Here is a 16,789-nt window from a genome sequence, read left to right as displayed (position 1 = left end):
AAAAGTGGCGGATTTTCCCCCTGATAATATTAAATAGACATTTTTACCCTTAAATACATATTTTATTTATTTCTCTTGTTCAACAAATTATTGTTTATACGTAGGGATGGCCACGGTTCGGTTCGAACTGAACCGAACACTATAGCAATCAAATAAAAAAAAATTCGGTTATGATTCATAACATAACTCAATATTTTGGTTTCCGTTTATTAAAATTGTGAAGTGGAAAAAAATAGATTCTGAACCGTGAACCAGAGGTTCAAATCGGAACAACTACTAGCAATAGCTTAAAATTAGAATTATAATATTTGCAAATAGTGTATGTCTTTTTCGCATTTATATTGACTCTCACATATAAGTATATATAATCGCGATTTGGTTTTTATTTTGAATCGTTGTTTCACAATTTCGGATCCAATTTAAACTGTTGGTTCAAACATTATTTTAAAATTTTATTTTTCTATTTTTAAAGTATTCTAAATTCAACAATTAATGTATTTTATTTTTTCAAATTGTGGTTATAATTTGTTGGAGAAGTAAAATAAAGGAAATATTTATTTTAAGGGTAAATATGTCCATTTAATATATCAGGGGGAAAAATTGCCACTTAAATAATATAGGGGAAAAAAGTGCTATAAGTATATAACACAGGGGGAAAAAGTGCCATTTTCCCTTACATAAATGTTCAATATATAAACTTTTGAATCCAAATCCACCTTGCAAAATGGACCTGGATCACCAGAATAATTTGCCGTTAGCCAAACTATTATATATCTCATAAGTTTCAACTAAAATTTGCTTTAAATACAGATTTTGTCATGAATATTGGAGGCTTAAATTGGACTCTTTATACACATAAATTTATAGTTTGGTGTTGAGTTTTCGAAATTAGATTGACTCAATTTACATCAAGAGTATATTACAAAACTATTTCAATAAGAGAATATAAGCATAACACTATAACACTACTCAATTTATAAAGATTATGCATGGAATAAAAAAAAACAACAGAGCATAGAGCATGTATTTCTTTTTTACTAATGTATGAGTTTGGTAAACATACATTCTCAAACTGAATACAGGACAACCAAAATGAAATAAGAGAGAAAAAAAAAATCCTAAATCCATTCTTTTCATTTAGAACTTCTTTAATTCCACTTGAGTTCTGAACTATGAAAGCATATCCTCTACACCTTCAATCCCTCCATTCACTCCACTGCAGCTGATAACATGAGAAATGTCAGCTTAACTACTTTGCCAAAGCCACTGAATGAGATGACAGTAAGTCTCCCACTGGAGTAATAGAATTGAGACACTAATAGATGGGTTAGTCCCTTAAATGTCCCAGGTTCAATAGATAACGACTATTCTGCAGAATACTGGTTCTTTATCCAACATAATATGAAGTGTACCTAGCAGGCATACTAGTGGCGCTTCCTACCACCACCCTTTTTCTTGCCCTTATTCTTTTTGCCGGTATTTTTCTTCCCCCCTTTGTTGTGCGGAGCAAACTTTTTCTCATCAGGGACAGTTGATGTAGAGGGTTTTAATAGATGTTTCACATCAAGCACACCCTTCCGGAAGTGACCTACACTTGATTTCAGTACCCTATCCTCAGGGTTGCGCCTTTGAGCAACTCTTCTAGAGCTAGAGCCATGATTTACCCCGAATCGCCTTAGTATTAAACTCTGTACACACAAATAGTTAGCACCACAGGCTTTAGAAACTTGAACTGAAGCAAAGCAACCAAAACAAGAATAAATAGAAAACAGAAGGAAAAAAAAAAAAAAAAAAAGGGGGGGGGGGGGGGAGGGGGCTAGGAACAAGTAACCAACCTCTTCTAACTCTTTTTGCTCCCTCTCTTTCTGTTTCTTCATCATCACTCGAGCCACACTGAGTGGTAGTCTCTGCTTCTTTGGCGGCTGCATCAACCCAACACAACAAATGAATACCAAAATGAAAAGAAACATTTGCTTTTACACCAAACACCAATGCTCAAGAAAAAAGGGACCACCTTTCCCCCAAGAGAAACCACTTTTTTGTTTTCCAAGTCCTTCCTCTCCTTCCAAGTCATATGTGCGGACCCTGAAATAATTAAATTTAGCAATTAGAACGTGTATGAAGGCTATTTACAATTTACAGGGAGTAACAGGAAAGCAAATATCCTAAAATCATATTCATGGAGATTAGGTCATGAAGGCAAAAAAAGTGCTTAAATCATATATAATCCAATATTTCAGAGTCTTTACAGGGAAAAGCTGATATATCTTCCCTCTCCATAGATGAAAAGATAAGCCAGAAGGACATTATCAACAATACAACATGCAAATCATTTGCTGCAGTGCTCTATCTTTACCTAAATCTATTAGTGCCACCCATACTTGTTGCTCCATTCAAATTCACAAAACTCAAATCCAACAACCTCACTATCTCCCCATTAGCAGGGGAAGACTTATATACCTTAAAAATTATATACTAGATGTATTAAATTGCCTCAATGCCAAAAACAGATTATTATTATTATTATTATTATTATTATTATTATTATTATTATTATTATTATTATTATTATTATTACGAAAATAGAAAAATAAAAAGATGAGAAGATGTTCAGAGTCAGAGACAATTAAAATATGAAAACTAAGTAATTCTCAAGAAGAAAAGCATAGATCATAAAGATTCAAAGTATGAAAGAGAAAATAAAACAGACTATAAGTAGCATGCTTGATACAATGTTCAAAAACAAAATATTAAAAACACATATAATGCAAAAAAAAAAAAAAAAAAAAAAAAAAGAATCATAGGAATTTACCTAAGAATTCAACATCTTTCAAGATAGACTTGAAGTTCAGCTTTTGATCTTCATCCTTTGAATTCATACTGGAATGCTCAACTTTCTTTCTCTGCTGCTTCATCTTTTTGGGCGTTGAATAGATGCCAATATAGAAGATACTACGGTCGACTACTGCATAAATGCAGCAAATCAAGAAGATTATCGGTGTTACTAGTTTCAACGGCGGAATTGAAAGAACAATAACATTAATGTTAGTGAGCTAAGGGGTTTCGTTTTGGATGCCCGATGAAAAGAACACAGGCTGCGAAACTTTACATATAAAATTTTGAATCTCAAAAAACAAACAAACGAGAAAAGTAAGAACTAAAGGATGAGAAGTGAAGAATAGTACATACCTGTCGTGGCGGCGTGTTCGGGAGAGGGGTGTAGGGGATGTTAGAGGTGGAAGAGGAGTGGATGCCGGAGGGAGCAGCGCTTCTGCTAGGGTTTGTGAAAAAAAATAAAAAAAAAATCAAATCAAATTACGATTACTACTACTTATTACTCCGTACATGTTACATGATGATTTAAAAAGTAAAAACATATGATATATATATATTTTTTCTTTAAATAGCCAGAAAATTTTATTATCACTATACGTCTATACTAAAATGTTTATTAATTTTTATACAATAATAATTTATAAATCATACAGAATATATTTCATTTTGGGAGTATATTACTAATATACAAATTTGTTTTTATAACCAAAAAAAAAAAAAAAAACTCCCTCAAGTCCCTTCAATTTTTTTTTTTTGTTTGCAAGTAAAAAATTTAAAAAACATTTATTGTCAAAATAGATTTTTTTTTTTTTTTGACTCAATGAACATTTTTTTTTTGTTGACTTCATTTCCGTTGATAGTCAAACACACAAATTTTAAAAATAATTTTTAAAAGTTATAGAGATGTCATCATATCAAAATAATACATATTATGGGTACACATGTCATTTAATTTGTTAATTTATTAACCGTAATGTTTCAAATTTAACCCTATGTAAGGATAAGACTTTCTTGATTTGAACGGGTTAATTATAAACTTTCTTGATTTAAACTAGTTAGTTATAGAGAATCCATGTTAGTTCTCTTTAATGAGTGTAAACTTTTATATAAATCAAAGGTTGCTACTAAATTCGATATCATCTTTCATTTGTTTTACAATTACAATTGAACATCCGGAATGTTAATTGGTGTGAACAAATCTATGAACATAGTATAATTAAAGGTGTCAAAGTAGGCTGAAATCAGCGAGCTAACCCGCACCCACCCTACGATGGGGTAGGTTAAGACCATAGGAAAGATGGCCCGCGAAAATGCCGTATAATTATATCAAACTTCAGTTGATATGAATCTGGTGAAGTATCAAAACCATTTCAATCCATAAAATATACTCTGGATTAAATTAAACAAAAGAGGAATGGAGAAAATTTCCAAAAGGTTACAATTTTACAATGTGAGTTCTTGATGTAAAGAGCCTATAGTTAGTCATCAAAAACTTTTCTGGCATCAGATATCTGTGGTAATTGCCCATGGAGGCATATTCGCATTGCACCCTCCAGTACTCGCTGATGAAAATAGCTCTTGTACAAATCCCAGAACTCATCTCTGTCAAATAATATAGATGCCAATTATTAACCATATATCATTTCCACAATACACATGAAGATGAATTAAAAAAATAAAAAATGCAGAGGATATACATAACATCCCCCGAGGCCCCATCCACCACCCAAATCCCAGAACTCATCTCTGTCAAATAAATGAATAATATGGATGCTAGTTGTTAACCATATATCATTTCCACAATACACAAGAAGAGAAAAATGGCAGAGGATATACATAGCATTCCCCCACCCCCACCCAACTCTCTCTTCTCTTTCTTGGTTGGTCCATTGTCTCTGCCCTCTACTTGTGCACACTTTTTATGCCATCCTCACACAGTGCCTCATGAAAACTACTTATTGCTTAAACCTTCTGCAATTGAGCCACTAAAACCTAAAAGGGATTGATAAAAGTTATATGAACAGTGAACTTAGTCGAACCTGACTTGAGGAAGTGTTAACAGCGAATAGCCCTTGACATCTGTTTGCATATCAAGCACAAGGACAGATAGTCGAGACAGGCCCAATGCCTCCACATCAATCAATTTCTTAATCCTGTAAGTAGTTGAGAAGGATCAGAAATGAAGCAATAAAGGACACAGAGATAGGAAGATAATAGTTTTTGTGGAAAATTTGTTTCCTCTCACGGATCCAACAAGTTCTAAATTGATAAGTCCAATGCTCGGGCATAAAGTTGGTATGAAGTGTTGTCATTCAGATTTAAAACTATTACTCCATAATCCATATTCAGATTTCCCTTGGTAACAGACAAATTTTTTATGCATTTTTTCCCAAAGGGTCCAAGTTAGGCAATATATAGCACCGCATACCTGCTTGGGGTACCACTAGCAATATTAACTCGATTCTTTAGAAAGGACACCTGCCAATGTACATTAATAGAGAGTGAAGAATTTAATGTGAAACTTTGTAAGGTGGTAAAGTAGAAGAATGTATAATCATATAGCAATAATAAATGTCAAGATTCAAGAATTAAGATAATGAATCAGTCAAGTGCTTATCTTTGCTATCTCTAACTCTCTAAGTATATATTATCAACACAAATACAAATTCATAACTCAAGGAGGAAAGAAATCTTCTTTTCTGTATCTACAAAAACCAAAAAGGGGTAACTAAGGCCACCAATAGTTACTCGGCATGTGGATCTTCTTTATATAAATTTTCCACATAGATGCATGTTTTTCTAGAAATATAGTGCCTGCTTATGAAGTAAGCATATTTCTAGTATAGCTGAGAGTTGCAATATAATACACCACATACCTGCTCTTCAACCTTCATGTGCTTAGAAAACAGCTTTGCAGGAGGGCAATCTCTAGTGAAAGGTCGCAATTCCCTATAAAAGCATAATGGATTCTTGAGTAATTCTTCAACTAGTAATTAAACAGCTAGTTGTATATCAAATAAATATGTCATCAACCTGAGAAGTTCCAATGATCGTAGAGCAGATGAGCTAATTACAAGAAGCGAGGGGTGGCCTGGTTCAATTTTCCCAGCTTCAAGTTGACTTTTACAGAGAAGATCCTTCCATGATGATCCAAAAGCAACCTTCATATGCTCTCCCAGAGTTCTAGGATTTTTAGTTTGATCCGAGCTGAGCTCAACCATGCAAGTATCTGCATGACAAAAAAAATAGCATAAAAATTGTCACCCTAAACTTCATCGTTAGTTGTTCCTGGAAACATGAAAAATGTGAATCACCAACTTTAGCATTGTTTAAATGTTAATCCGCAACAAAAGCCGGAGCCTGGATAGCAAAATATGACCTCTTCCTATGTTCCTCTTCTGGAATCTTTTTATGTCCTTTCTTGAGAGGAATTAGTCCACATGTTTTAACTATAGGTTGTGGGGGTTAGTCAAACCCCTCAAAACAAAACTTTCATATTCAAACAATTTCTTCTTAGACTTTGTTCACAAAGTATCATCCAGTGAGGCAACTGGGAAAATTTCCATGCTGTTAAATAAAAGGACAGGGGAACCCAAAAACTTCCCCAAATAAAATCCAACGTCTTTTTTTAGTCTTCCAAGGAAATTAATGCCATCACTCCCCATTTCCCTTTTGCATGTACATGAAATAAAACTTGACAACTCAACCATGACAGACAATTACTTATTGCTAAGTTTTATAACTTTTATTCACATACTGGATACCTTATTTTTTTCATCTGTTTTTTAAAAGGAGAGTCGGAAATATGTTTCCCATTCTCCATCTCTATTAATGACTAACCTTTAATCCTTGATGCACTAATCCTTAATCCCAATCTAGTTGTTGATAGTTACATAAAAAATCTATATGTAGAGGTTATCTAACAGCCAACTTAAAATTTTGATCGCATCTCTGCAAGTGGATTCTACCTGATATACTATACTGAACTGAAGCTGGAGCTGACTAATTACTAATTCAAACATAAATTCTCCAGATTTTTTTCTACTTCAAATTCAATTTCGAAACAAGGATTAAATCTGTATTTTCTTCCATATTATTGGGAATACCAAGTAAACGCCGCAAAGCAGCTTGAAAACGTATATGTTCGGATAAAGTTTTAACATTAAAAAACAAACAAATTATCCGTTAAACACTGCAGAAATTACTACCGGTAAAGTGGATACATATAGATTATAGAGAGATAGGGGCGACCTTTGAAGGATTCCAGCTCGAGAGAAGAAAGCTGGACACGGTTGGCGGATTGATACTGGTGAATGAAGAAGTTGAGCTGCTCCGACGCTGTTGGGCCACAGACGACGCCGTTTCCGAGGTTGCTCTCGCCATTTTCGGTTTTGCCTTTGCTGGCCTTGGTCTTCTCCTTCTCCTTGTTCTTCAATTTCTTAGGCCGCACAGACAATTCTTTCTTTTTCTTTTGCTTTTTACCAGTCTCTGAGAGCAGCTTCTTCTTCTCCTTACCGCTGCCCATGAGCGATCAATTCAGTGTCTCCGCCGCTGTTAGAGCCTCAGAATTCTCAAGTCGGGTGGTGGCTCGCGGCTTCTCTGCTAGGTCTGTCTCGGTTCAAAAATCAAAATAATGGATTTAAAACAATCGTCCCTCTACTTTACTCTAATTAAAACTGCATCCCTTTACAATTTCCAATATATGTTTGTTTACCTTCTATTTAGGCATAATTACAGAAATAGTTAATTGTACTTTCTTTTTAGAGTTAATAACCGATTTGGTCATTCGACTATTACGAAACTACTGATTTAGTCCTCGACTATATTTCTTACCAAATTAAGTCTTCAACTTTTCAGTTTTTACTTGATTTCGTCCTCCGTCCACTTAACCGTGAAGTGGTCTTCTCCCAAGACAAAAATGTAAATACAGAGCCTGAAGTGTGAAGAAACCGTATTCCTCATTTTACACTTGGCAGTAATGCACCTTCCCATTTCAGAAAACAAAATCAATAAACCAACTAATCTTTTTTTTTTTTTTGAAAACATAAACCAACTAATCTGAAATCCCCAAATTCTTTAACCCTAGTTGGTGAAGTTAGCCTTGCAATACTCCGAAGCTCCGATGGTCTTCGTCCCCAAGCTGGTCCTCACGGTTAATTGGACGGAAATGAAAGAACACATTGTCCGAACACCTGGAATGTTGAATAATCGAATGAACGACCTGGAATGTTGAAGAACTTGATTCGCCGTCGCTCATAAACAACTGGGTTTTTCTGAAAAGAAAATCGATCGAGAGCACCGCTATAATTATCAAATCGGAGATAGGAGTCGAAGTTAGACGATCTGATGGATTCTGCCGGCGGGAAGGACGGCAGCGACGGCGAGAGCACAATTGCCACCACTACAGCAGAAACAAACCGCGAGAATCTCATATATAGAGAAAGAACTCTAGGCCGTCACATATGAGCAAATCTTCAAGTTTGGGAACGAAGAACAAGAGCTTCGAGAAACTAGATAAAGGAATCTGGTCAAGCATGTTCCATTCCGGCTGGATATCGACTGAGGATTTGAACACTGCAAACTCGCAAATTTTAATGTGGATCATGGTACACATAACTGAGTGGACTTGGTAAAAAAGTGAAGTCGTTTGAAAAAATTTTCATTAACAATTGAATACAACAAATTCTGTTATGGTTCGTATAGCAATCATTTCATTTTATACATATTGCAATTTCTACATTACTATTAAAGTATCATTATAATTCAACTATAATTTCACTTGACAATATACACTCAATATTTGAGACATGCTATTCAGTTTCAATTTATACACAGTGTAGTTTCATTACATCACCACTAAAGTATCATTATTATTCAACTACAATTTCAGTTGACAACATGCACTTAATATGTGAGACCTTGTTAAGATCAAACGCTTACTCCTTACAACAAAAGTTATAGCTGGTAGCAAATACGCACATTTATTTTATTATAGACTGCCATCGCATAGTTCGAAACACTAGGTGCTAGACTTTGCCTTAAGCCTTTACCGATCTTCGTCAACAATTCGATAGCAACTGGGTGCTAAACTTGGCCTTTATCAGTTTTCGCCCCATACATGCTATTCATGTTCATTTTATACACCGTGTAGTTTTATTACAACACAATTAAAGTACAATTATAATTCAACTACAGTTTCATTTAACAATATATACTAAATATATGATACTTGTTATTCAGTTTCATTTTGCACACAATGTTATTTCATTACGGCACAACTAAAGTATAATTTTTATTCAACTAAAGTTTCATTTGGCAATATACATTCAATATATGAAATATGTTATTTAGTTCAATTTTATACACATTGTAATTTTATTATAATCCCATTAAAGTATCATTATAATTCAAGTAAAGCTTCATTTTGTAATATACATTCAATATGTAATACATGTTCTCCGAGTTTCCCGACTCACACCGTAATTTCATTACAACATTAAAGAAAGATGAATGCGCTACAAAATGTAACAAGTGCAATTTCTTTTCATTAAAAAAATAATGATGTTTTGAATTTTAATTTATTGTATAAAGATTGGTATTTATAAATCGCTTAAAGAAGAAACAACAATTCCAAACATAGCCAAAATACATGCATGAATTTCATAACCAATAACACCAAAAAATACATCACTAGCTCTTGATAACACCATTTACAAATCAAACCTAAGTATTGAATTTATAACGTTAAATTTTATTCTAAAATATTCATATTAAAATTCAAAGTACAAAAGTAAATCAACCACAATTCAAAGTACAAAAGTAAATCAACCACAATGTATAATTGTATATAGACATCAATCAATATATATAAACGTTACGTCCTTTTTTCTGTCTCTCTCTGCCAGCGCCTCCCACTATTATCTTTCTTTCGGACAGCAATCCAACATCCCGCCTCCACCGTTCACCGCCACGCCGTTTTTTTCTCGTTTTCTCTATCTAGATCTCCATTTCTCTCTCTGAGCTTAGATGGGTTCTTCCGACGAGGAGGGGGAGGAGTACCTCTTCAAGATAGTGATCATCGGGGACTCTGCGGTGGGGAAGTCCAACCTGCTTTCCCGCTACGCCAGGAACGAGTTCAACCTGCACTCCAAGGCCACCATCGGGGTTGAGTTTCAGACCCAGACCCTCCAAATCGACGGCAAGGAGGTGAAGGCCCAGATTTGGGACACCGCCGGCCAGGAGCGCTTCCGGGCTGTTACATCGGCTTACTACCGCGGCGCGTTTGGCGCTCTCGTCGTCTACGACATCAGCCGCCGCACCACCTTCGATAGCATTCCGCGTTGGCTTGACGAACTTAATAGTAAGTCTCACTTCCCATTTCTCTTTATTCTTTCATCCCAATTCAATTCTCTGTGATCGCCTGCGCACATTTCTAGCTATAAACTTCGGCCAAAGTTAATCAGATTTTTGGAGTTAGTAATTACACTGTATAGTAGATTGTGGTAATCATTTTCTTCTTTATTTCGTTGGATTATTTGGAGGATAAATTGGTTTGATATTTCGGTATAGTATATAGAAACGCGGGTAGATGTTATATTTGACTTGAAATCGGATGATGAATGCCCAGGAAGATGAAGAACATGAAGTAAAAAATATGATTAAACATTTAAACTTATGTTTTGGATTATATGTAGCTGTAAGTTGTTTGCTGGAGTTGAAGATAGGGGGCATTTGGTTGAATATCAGTATTAGAATTGAAATGGGAATCAAATACTGGGTAATTTGAATGAGATTTAGTAAAAGTACACTCCTTGTTTGGTAATCCTTGTTTGGTAATGGACGGAGAGAAGCTAAAGTGGAAATTTATAATAGAATGACTTTTTTCTTTCCTTTATGATTTCAATCCCATTACAAGGCCCCAAAAATAGTAAAACAACCCATGTGATTGGATTTGAATCCTATCAATAGGGCTTAAAAGTTAAAACCAATGAACCAAACTCTACCATATTGTTTCGCAGCAAATTATATTGTGGACCATAGTTAACATTGCAAGGTGAACCACTTATATATGCTCATTTTTAGTATACTAAAAGTTCATTTTTAATGTATTGAAGGTTCATTTTTAACTAGTATACCTAAAAATGAATATTCAATATACTAAAAAATGAACATTTATGTCAGTAATCCACCTTGCAATGTAGGCCATGGTCCACGGTATAATGATTGAAAGGGTTTAGCAACTTTTAAGATGTCCAAGACTACGGAAAATATTTTATTTGGTGTAAGTGTGTAACTTGTAAATCTAGTTTGCTATTCTAAATCTTTAATGTATTAAAGTGGATGCAGAATCCAGTATTGCCAAACTCAGTATGTTAAGAACATATTGAACAGAAACGGAAGAGTAATACTAGCAGGTATAAGCAGTATTTTTGTTCTTTGCATCAAGACACTACCATAAAAGGAAAAAAGGAAAAATCTTTGCCAGTGTGGTCAATGTATCCATGGTGCTTAGCAGCTTAGGTGAGGTTTTTGTACCCATTAAAATAGGGTATAGAAAAAATTGAAGGTCCATATTGATGTCTGTTATGCTTATGCATGGACCTCATATATTTATCCTCTAGATTTTCATTTTTTTTTTTTCAATTTCATTAAATATTGAACACCACTTTAGGAAACCGAGTGTAATTTATAAAGAAGAGTATAAACCTCTTGCAAACTAAGTTCATTGATGAACTTCTACAAACTTACACCATCAAAGTTTACAAGAAATAGTATGCACGTGTGAGCAAATTGGAAGAGCGGCAGGTTTATTACTGAAATCATTCTCAATATTTTATGGACAACATAAATTCTCACAATTTCATGGTTTGTGGATCACTGACAAATTCATTTTTAGTATACTGAATGTACATTTTTAGTGTACTACATGTTCAGTTTTTAAGGTTCGTTTTAGTGTACTGCATTTTCATTTTTGGTATATTACTATAAAATAAACTTCAGTAGGTTGAAAAGTAGCTATGAACCGATACTACATTGTAACAGAGTCAGTAGTACTAAAAAAAAAAAATTACTTGCTAGTAAACACGGTTCAAAGTGTAGTTTGGTGGAAAGTTACACCTCTTTTCCGATTTTCATTTTGTTGATTATTATTCAGGAAACTTGTGAATTGATAAATATATAGTATAGATTTTGGTATGAGACGAATAACATGTGTGATCGCTTTAGAAGTTTGACCTCAAAAGCATAATCTTGATGCAGCTCATTCTGATACTACTGTTGCAAGGATGCTTGTGGGCAATAAATGTGATTTGGAGAACATCAGGGAGGTGAGCGTTGAAGAGGGGAAAAGCGTTGCAGAAGCAGAGGGGCTGTTCTTTATGGAGACATCGGCGCTGGATTCCAGGAACGTAAAACGGGCATTTGAGGTTGTTATCCGAGAGATATATAGTAACGTTAGCAGGAAGGTTTTGAACTCAGATTCTTATAAAGCAGAATTATCTGTCAACAGAGTCAGCATTGTGAATGATGACAATGATGGAGTGAAACAAAACAAAGGTTATTGTTGTTCTAGGTAACTAACTGGATTTCTTTCTAAGTAGTTGGCTGAGTCAAGTCAAGGGGTTGTTTATTTGTGAGGGATTTTAAAGTTACCAGCAAAATGGTATTCATATCTTGTAAGTGACTGAACATATTATGAACTACAATTGAATCAAAGTGAAAAATGATAATGCCATTCTTTTTCATTGGATTCCTGTATTGTATCATTGAAACAAATAAGTCATAACATCATATTGACAATAAAGCATAAACTCTCTACTTTTATAAAAAACAAAATTTTCTAGAATCAACAAGTCTCTTGCACTAAAAACAGAATTTTCATGATACCTTTACCACACCAGCCAAATTTTAAAAATGATTAAAAAGTTCAGAACCTAGCTAGCCATCCTCAACATATATCTTTTGCTTTTTATAAAATAAAGCGTTCTACTACATAGACTCCCAAAATTCTACTCTATCAAGATTGGTTATTTTCATCATGTGGGTCCAAAAAAAATGTCTAAAGAGTATGTTAGAGGGAGTACAAGTTGAGAGTTTAAAATGGGAGTACACCAAGTATTTTCTTAAAATAAAAAGCCCCAAGCCAAAAAATGATTACAAGTTCAGGAGCTAGTAGTCATCAATAGATGTCTTTTGCTTCTTCCATTTATATGCAGCTTCCAAAATTTTAAGATTTGTGGTCTGTGTCTCTTCAGGGAATAAGTAATCTATGTATTCCTCATACCCTGCTAGACCATCCTCAGTTTCTATTTGCCGCCTCTTTTTGAGTTTTTTAGGTAGTTTGGCACGGACCAATCCAACATCACCGACATCACCAAAGCTGCTTTCAATGTTTAGCCATTCTTCTAAAAGCATCGTCCTCTCCTCTTTTAATTCAGGTGCCGAAGTTCTTAAGTAAACTAGTGCCCTTTCAAAGACCCCTGATGCATGAAAGAAGAAGAAAAAATGTTAGTCAATTTTTGTCGGGACGGAAAGCGACTGTTAAGGTTAATGATTTAGCTTAGGTGTGAAAAAAATGCTAGTGATTTAGCTTAGGTGTGAAAAAGATGCTAGTGATTTAGCTTAGGTGTGAAAAAAATGCTAGTGTAAAACAAGAGCAAGTTCAGATTTTCTGACCTCTAGCCCGTTGTAAACGTTCTTTCTTCTGTTCAGGGCTGACTTCTTGCTGGTCTGGGTCTGAGGAATCCCTTTCAACAGCTGAAGCTTCAAACTTTGCATAACTTATCCATACTTTCAAGTGTTTTGTGCGGCTCAAAAGCCGCTCATACAATGCTCTAGTCCTTTCATATTCACCTTCTGATATCTCGAAGTCAATATATGCCTATCACAGATTGAAGAATAGAACAAAATATAAATATACATATTTAATCACAATCAGAAGAAAGAACTTTGCAATTACAGTAAGCACATCCCCAGTTCCAAATGTTTTAATGTCCTTAGACCTAAAATCACCCATTAATCATTACATAATATGCAGTGAAATAAGTAAAAACTCAAAGAGGATATTGAAATGCACATGTTCATAATCACTTTCCCTTGTGTGTTTATAAGGAATCTAAACCAGAAACTGATTTGATTTTCACCTAGAAAAGAAATCATCCCAAAAGACACATGCAAGTAAAATGAGATTAAGCATAGAACTGCTAGGCTCTTACTAGCAACCCCAAGAAATCATGAGAGAATATAGAAAAATTAGCTGAAATACCTTCCATAGTAATTCTGGCATGTTCAATGCAGGTTGATCAATTGCAAGCTCAAAAATAGCCCGGGCTCGCTCTGTTTCATCCAAAGACTTCTCCAACTCGGCAAATTTAGTCCATGCATAGCAGTTTTCTGGAAACCATTCTAGGTATTTCTCATAAAGTTTTCGGCAACGATCTATGTTACCTAGGTGCAATTCTATTTCAATGTACTTTTTGAATATCTGTAGGTTGCAAGAACACTAGTCAATAGATCATTATCATTAAATGAAGAAAAAAAAAAGAAGAGAAACACAGACAATCCAAGAGATGAGTTCAGGGTACTATTAATGGATAGAATGATAGATACCTTGTCTTTAGGAGCCATTCCAATTGCCCGTCCAAGGATCGATCTGGCAGCTTTCAGCCTTAATTGACGTATTTCAAACTGGGCAGCTAATAACCAAATCTTGGCAAATGAAAATTTCTGATGAGGGATCAAATTCAGACATACCCTGGCATTAGTAAAATACAAAAGTTATTGTATATCCTAACGACATGCTTCTTTCTTGAAAGCAGCATATATATACGCTGGAAACAACTTTAGAAAAACAATACACACTACATTAATAGAGTCAAAGGCATCTTACCTGTAGACTTCTCTAGTGCGTTCCATGTCTTGTGCATCAAGTTCCTCGTATAAAGCATAATTAATCCTAAGCATACAAAAAATTAGCCAATGAGTAACAGCTAATAAAATTTCAATAATAGCATTAAAAGAGATAATAATATTAGTATGAGACCACTATACTTACCACAAGTAAATATATCTCTGCCAATACCGTTTCTCTTCAGCAGGAGGTATATTAGCAATGGCTCTCTCATAGACCTCTCTAATCATCTCCTTAATTCCCACACTTTCCTCCAGCCGTATGTAATCAAACCAGGCATCATAATTATGTAGATTCCTCCTAACCTCATCCTCATATTGAAACCTCTTCTTCCCAACAATAGCATCCTCAATGCCATCCTTATCACCATATTGCTTCTCAAAAGCCACATACTTCTTATATAAATCCTCAGCCCGACCTTTTGGTATATGGTCGAGTGCAAACTTATATATGCACCTAGCCCTCTCGGTCTCTTTGCACATCTCTTCGAACTGTGCAAATGACACATATAACTGTTCTGCCTCCTCATCATCAGCCAACTTATCCACTGCTCGTAACAACTCCTAGCCCTGGCAACCTCCCTATGTTTCATCTCAAACTTGGCATATCTAATCCATGCAGTCACCTTGGGATGGCACTGAACAAACTTTTCAAATATTTCTCTAGCCCGATCAATCTCATTATACCTCAGCTCAAACTTGATATAAGAGAACCAACCCTGTTGGTCAGGCTGCCAGGCCATCCATCTCTGGAATACCTGCCTAGCACCCGCAACATTCCCCAACATCTCTTCCATGTGAATGTACTTATACCAAAGCTGATCAACCCTAGGCAAGAGGGTAACAGCTCTGTCCCACACATTCCGAGCATGGTTTATGAACTTATTCTTCATCTCCACCTCAGCATAATTAAGCCAAATTGTTGGCTCACGATAGAAAATCGCCAGCGCCCGCTCCCAAACCGAGCGGGCGCGTTGGAAATCCTTCTGGGACTCCTCCCACCTAGCATACTTCACCCAGGCACCCTTGTTCCACCGCACACGGCGGATTTGGTCCTCAAACCCCTTGCGCTTCTGGAGGCGGTAGTCAGCAAGTTCACTGAAATCAGTAATTTTCTGCTTAGGAGCCCGGATTTCTGCCTCCTGTCTCTCCCTTGACTCGCGGAGAATTTGCTCAGCGGTGATTTGAATGGGAGCAGGGGTCTTATTCTTTACCCGGGTAGCCCTTGGCAGCTTGACCTCCGTTTCTTTGCGGGTGAGGTACCCTAAATTTGGATCTGTTTGCATGGATTTCACCATAGCTGCTGATTATAATAGAGGTGAAGTTCGGGAATAATTTGATATGTTTCAGTAGTTTAACTAGGCGCTATGGGTCTATGGTTAATAGAAGAAGATTATGATTTACTTATGGCTGAATATAAAATAAGAGAAGAGAAATTGGAGGTGAAACTTCTTTTGATTTTATTCAAGACAATCTAACATTCTCCCTATATATAGAGTTAAAAGCTTAAAAAGGAAATAATATTCTAAAATATGGTTACTTAAAAGTAAAAAGACATCTACTAATAAATTAGGAAATAAGATAACTAAATTAATTTTAGCAGATTAAAAGCCTAGAATCTGTATTATATCATAGTTTTCTAAGAATTCGATAGAAGATTATCAAAACTGATTTATTGAGGGATTTTTAAAGACTACGAACTAGGGTTCAGTTGGGACTAACTATTTATAAGGGAAAACGGCGTTTTTGGCTCCTCAATTGTTTTACTTTTGAAAATCTAGTCCATGTCAATTGATTTGAACAAACCTAACCCTTTAATTGTTCATAATGTGGCACATTTGGTCCTTCATGTTATATAATTAGGATTATTTTAAAATTTTATTTTTTATGAGGCTATAATTGTCTAAACTTTTCAACCATTTAACTTTCTTCTCCTTCTTATTGCCCGCCTAAGTCAAGCGGATAATGCAATTGGGCCCATAAATGAAAAAAGCTTCATTCAAGTTCCTAAACTGGTCAAATTGTTCCATTAAGTCCAATTGGATTT

General features: G+C 35.2%; 3 protein-coding genes and 1 pseudogene across 7 annotated transcripts; 1 reads left to right on the top strand and 3 right to left on the bottom strand.

Moving 5' to 3' along the window:
- Positions 1-992: 992 nt before the first annotated feature.
- On the bottom strand, positions 993-3,296 carry LOC109161595. 5 transcript variants are annotated; one of them, XM_019310068.1, is made up of 7 exons: positions 3,190-3,296; positions 2,813-2,965; positions 2,015-2,085; positions 1,836-1,922; positions 1,413-1,688; positions 1,259-1,293; positions 993-1,220 (listed from the first exon to the last, which is right to left on the bottom strand). In XM_019310068.1, the coding sequence occupies exons 2-5, from the start codon at positions 2,913-2,915 to the stop codon at positions 1,425-1,427; spliced, it is 525 nt and encodes a 174-aa protein (XP_019165613.1). In that variant the 5' UTR covers positions 2,916-2,965; positions 3,190-3,296; the 3' UTR covers positions 993-1,220; positions 1,259-1,293; positions 1,413-1,424. The 5 variants fall into 5 exon arrangements, with proteins under 5 accessions (XP_019165613.1, XP_019165611.1, XP_019165612.1 ...); XM_019310066.1 differs by having other exon boundaries at positions 993-1,293; XM_019310067.1 differs by lacking the exon at positions 1,259-1,293 and having other exon boundaries at positions 993-1,222.
- An 860-nt stretch (positions 3,297-4,156) lies between these two features.
- On the bottom strand, positions 4,157-7,460 carry LOC109161930 (protein CMSS1). Its single transcript, XM_019310501.1, has 6 exons — positions 7,087-7,460; positions 5,869-6,064; positions 5,712-5,784; positions 5,264-5,313; positions 4,875-4,988; positions 4,157-4,437 (listed from the first exon to the last, which is right to left on the bottom strand). Exons 1-6 carry the CDS (start codon positions 7,358-7,360, stop codon positions 4,314-4,316), a joined length of 831 nt encoding a protein of 276 aa, XP_019166046.1. The 5' UTR covers positions 7,361-7,460; the 3' UTR covers positions 4,157-4,313.
- A 2,254-nt stretch (positions 7,461-9,714) lies between these two features.
- On the top strand, positions 9,715-12,583 carry LOC109161931 (ras-related protein RABA5c-like). Its single transcript, XM_019310502.1, has 2 exons — positions 9,715-10,195; positions 12,094-12,583. The coding sequence occupies exons 1-2, from the start codon at positions 9,862-9,864 to the stop codon at positions 12,408-12,410; spliced, it is 651 nt and encodes a 216-aa protein (XP_019166047.1). The 5' UTR covers positions 9,715-9,861; the 3' UTR covers positions 12,411-12,583.
- A 377-nt stretch (positions 12,584-12,960) lies between these two features.
- LOC109161928 lies at positions 12,961-16,055 on the bottom strand (annotated as a pseudogene).
- Between the last annotated feature and the right edge of the window lie 734 nt (positions 16,056-16,789).

This window comes from Ipomoea nil, unplaced genomic scaffold (genome assembly GCF_001879475.1).
Source record: "Ipomoea nil cultivar Tokyo-kokei standard unplaced genomic scaffold, Asagao_1.1 scaffold2926, whole genome shotgun sequence".
In the NCBI taxonomy this organism is placed as follows: Eukaryota; Viridiplantae; Streptophyta; class Magnoliopsida; order Solanales; family Convolvulaceae; genus Ipomoea; species Ipomoea nil.
The sequence above is the reverse complement of the archived record's forward strand: the minus strand, read 5'-3'. Positions and strand labels throughout refer to the sequence as shown.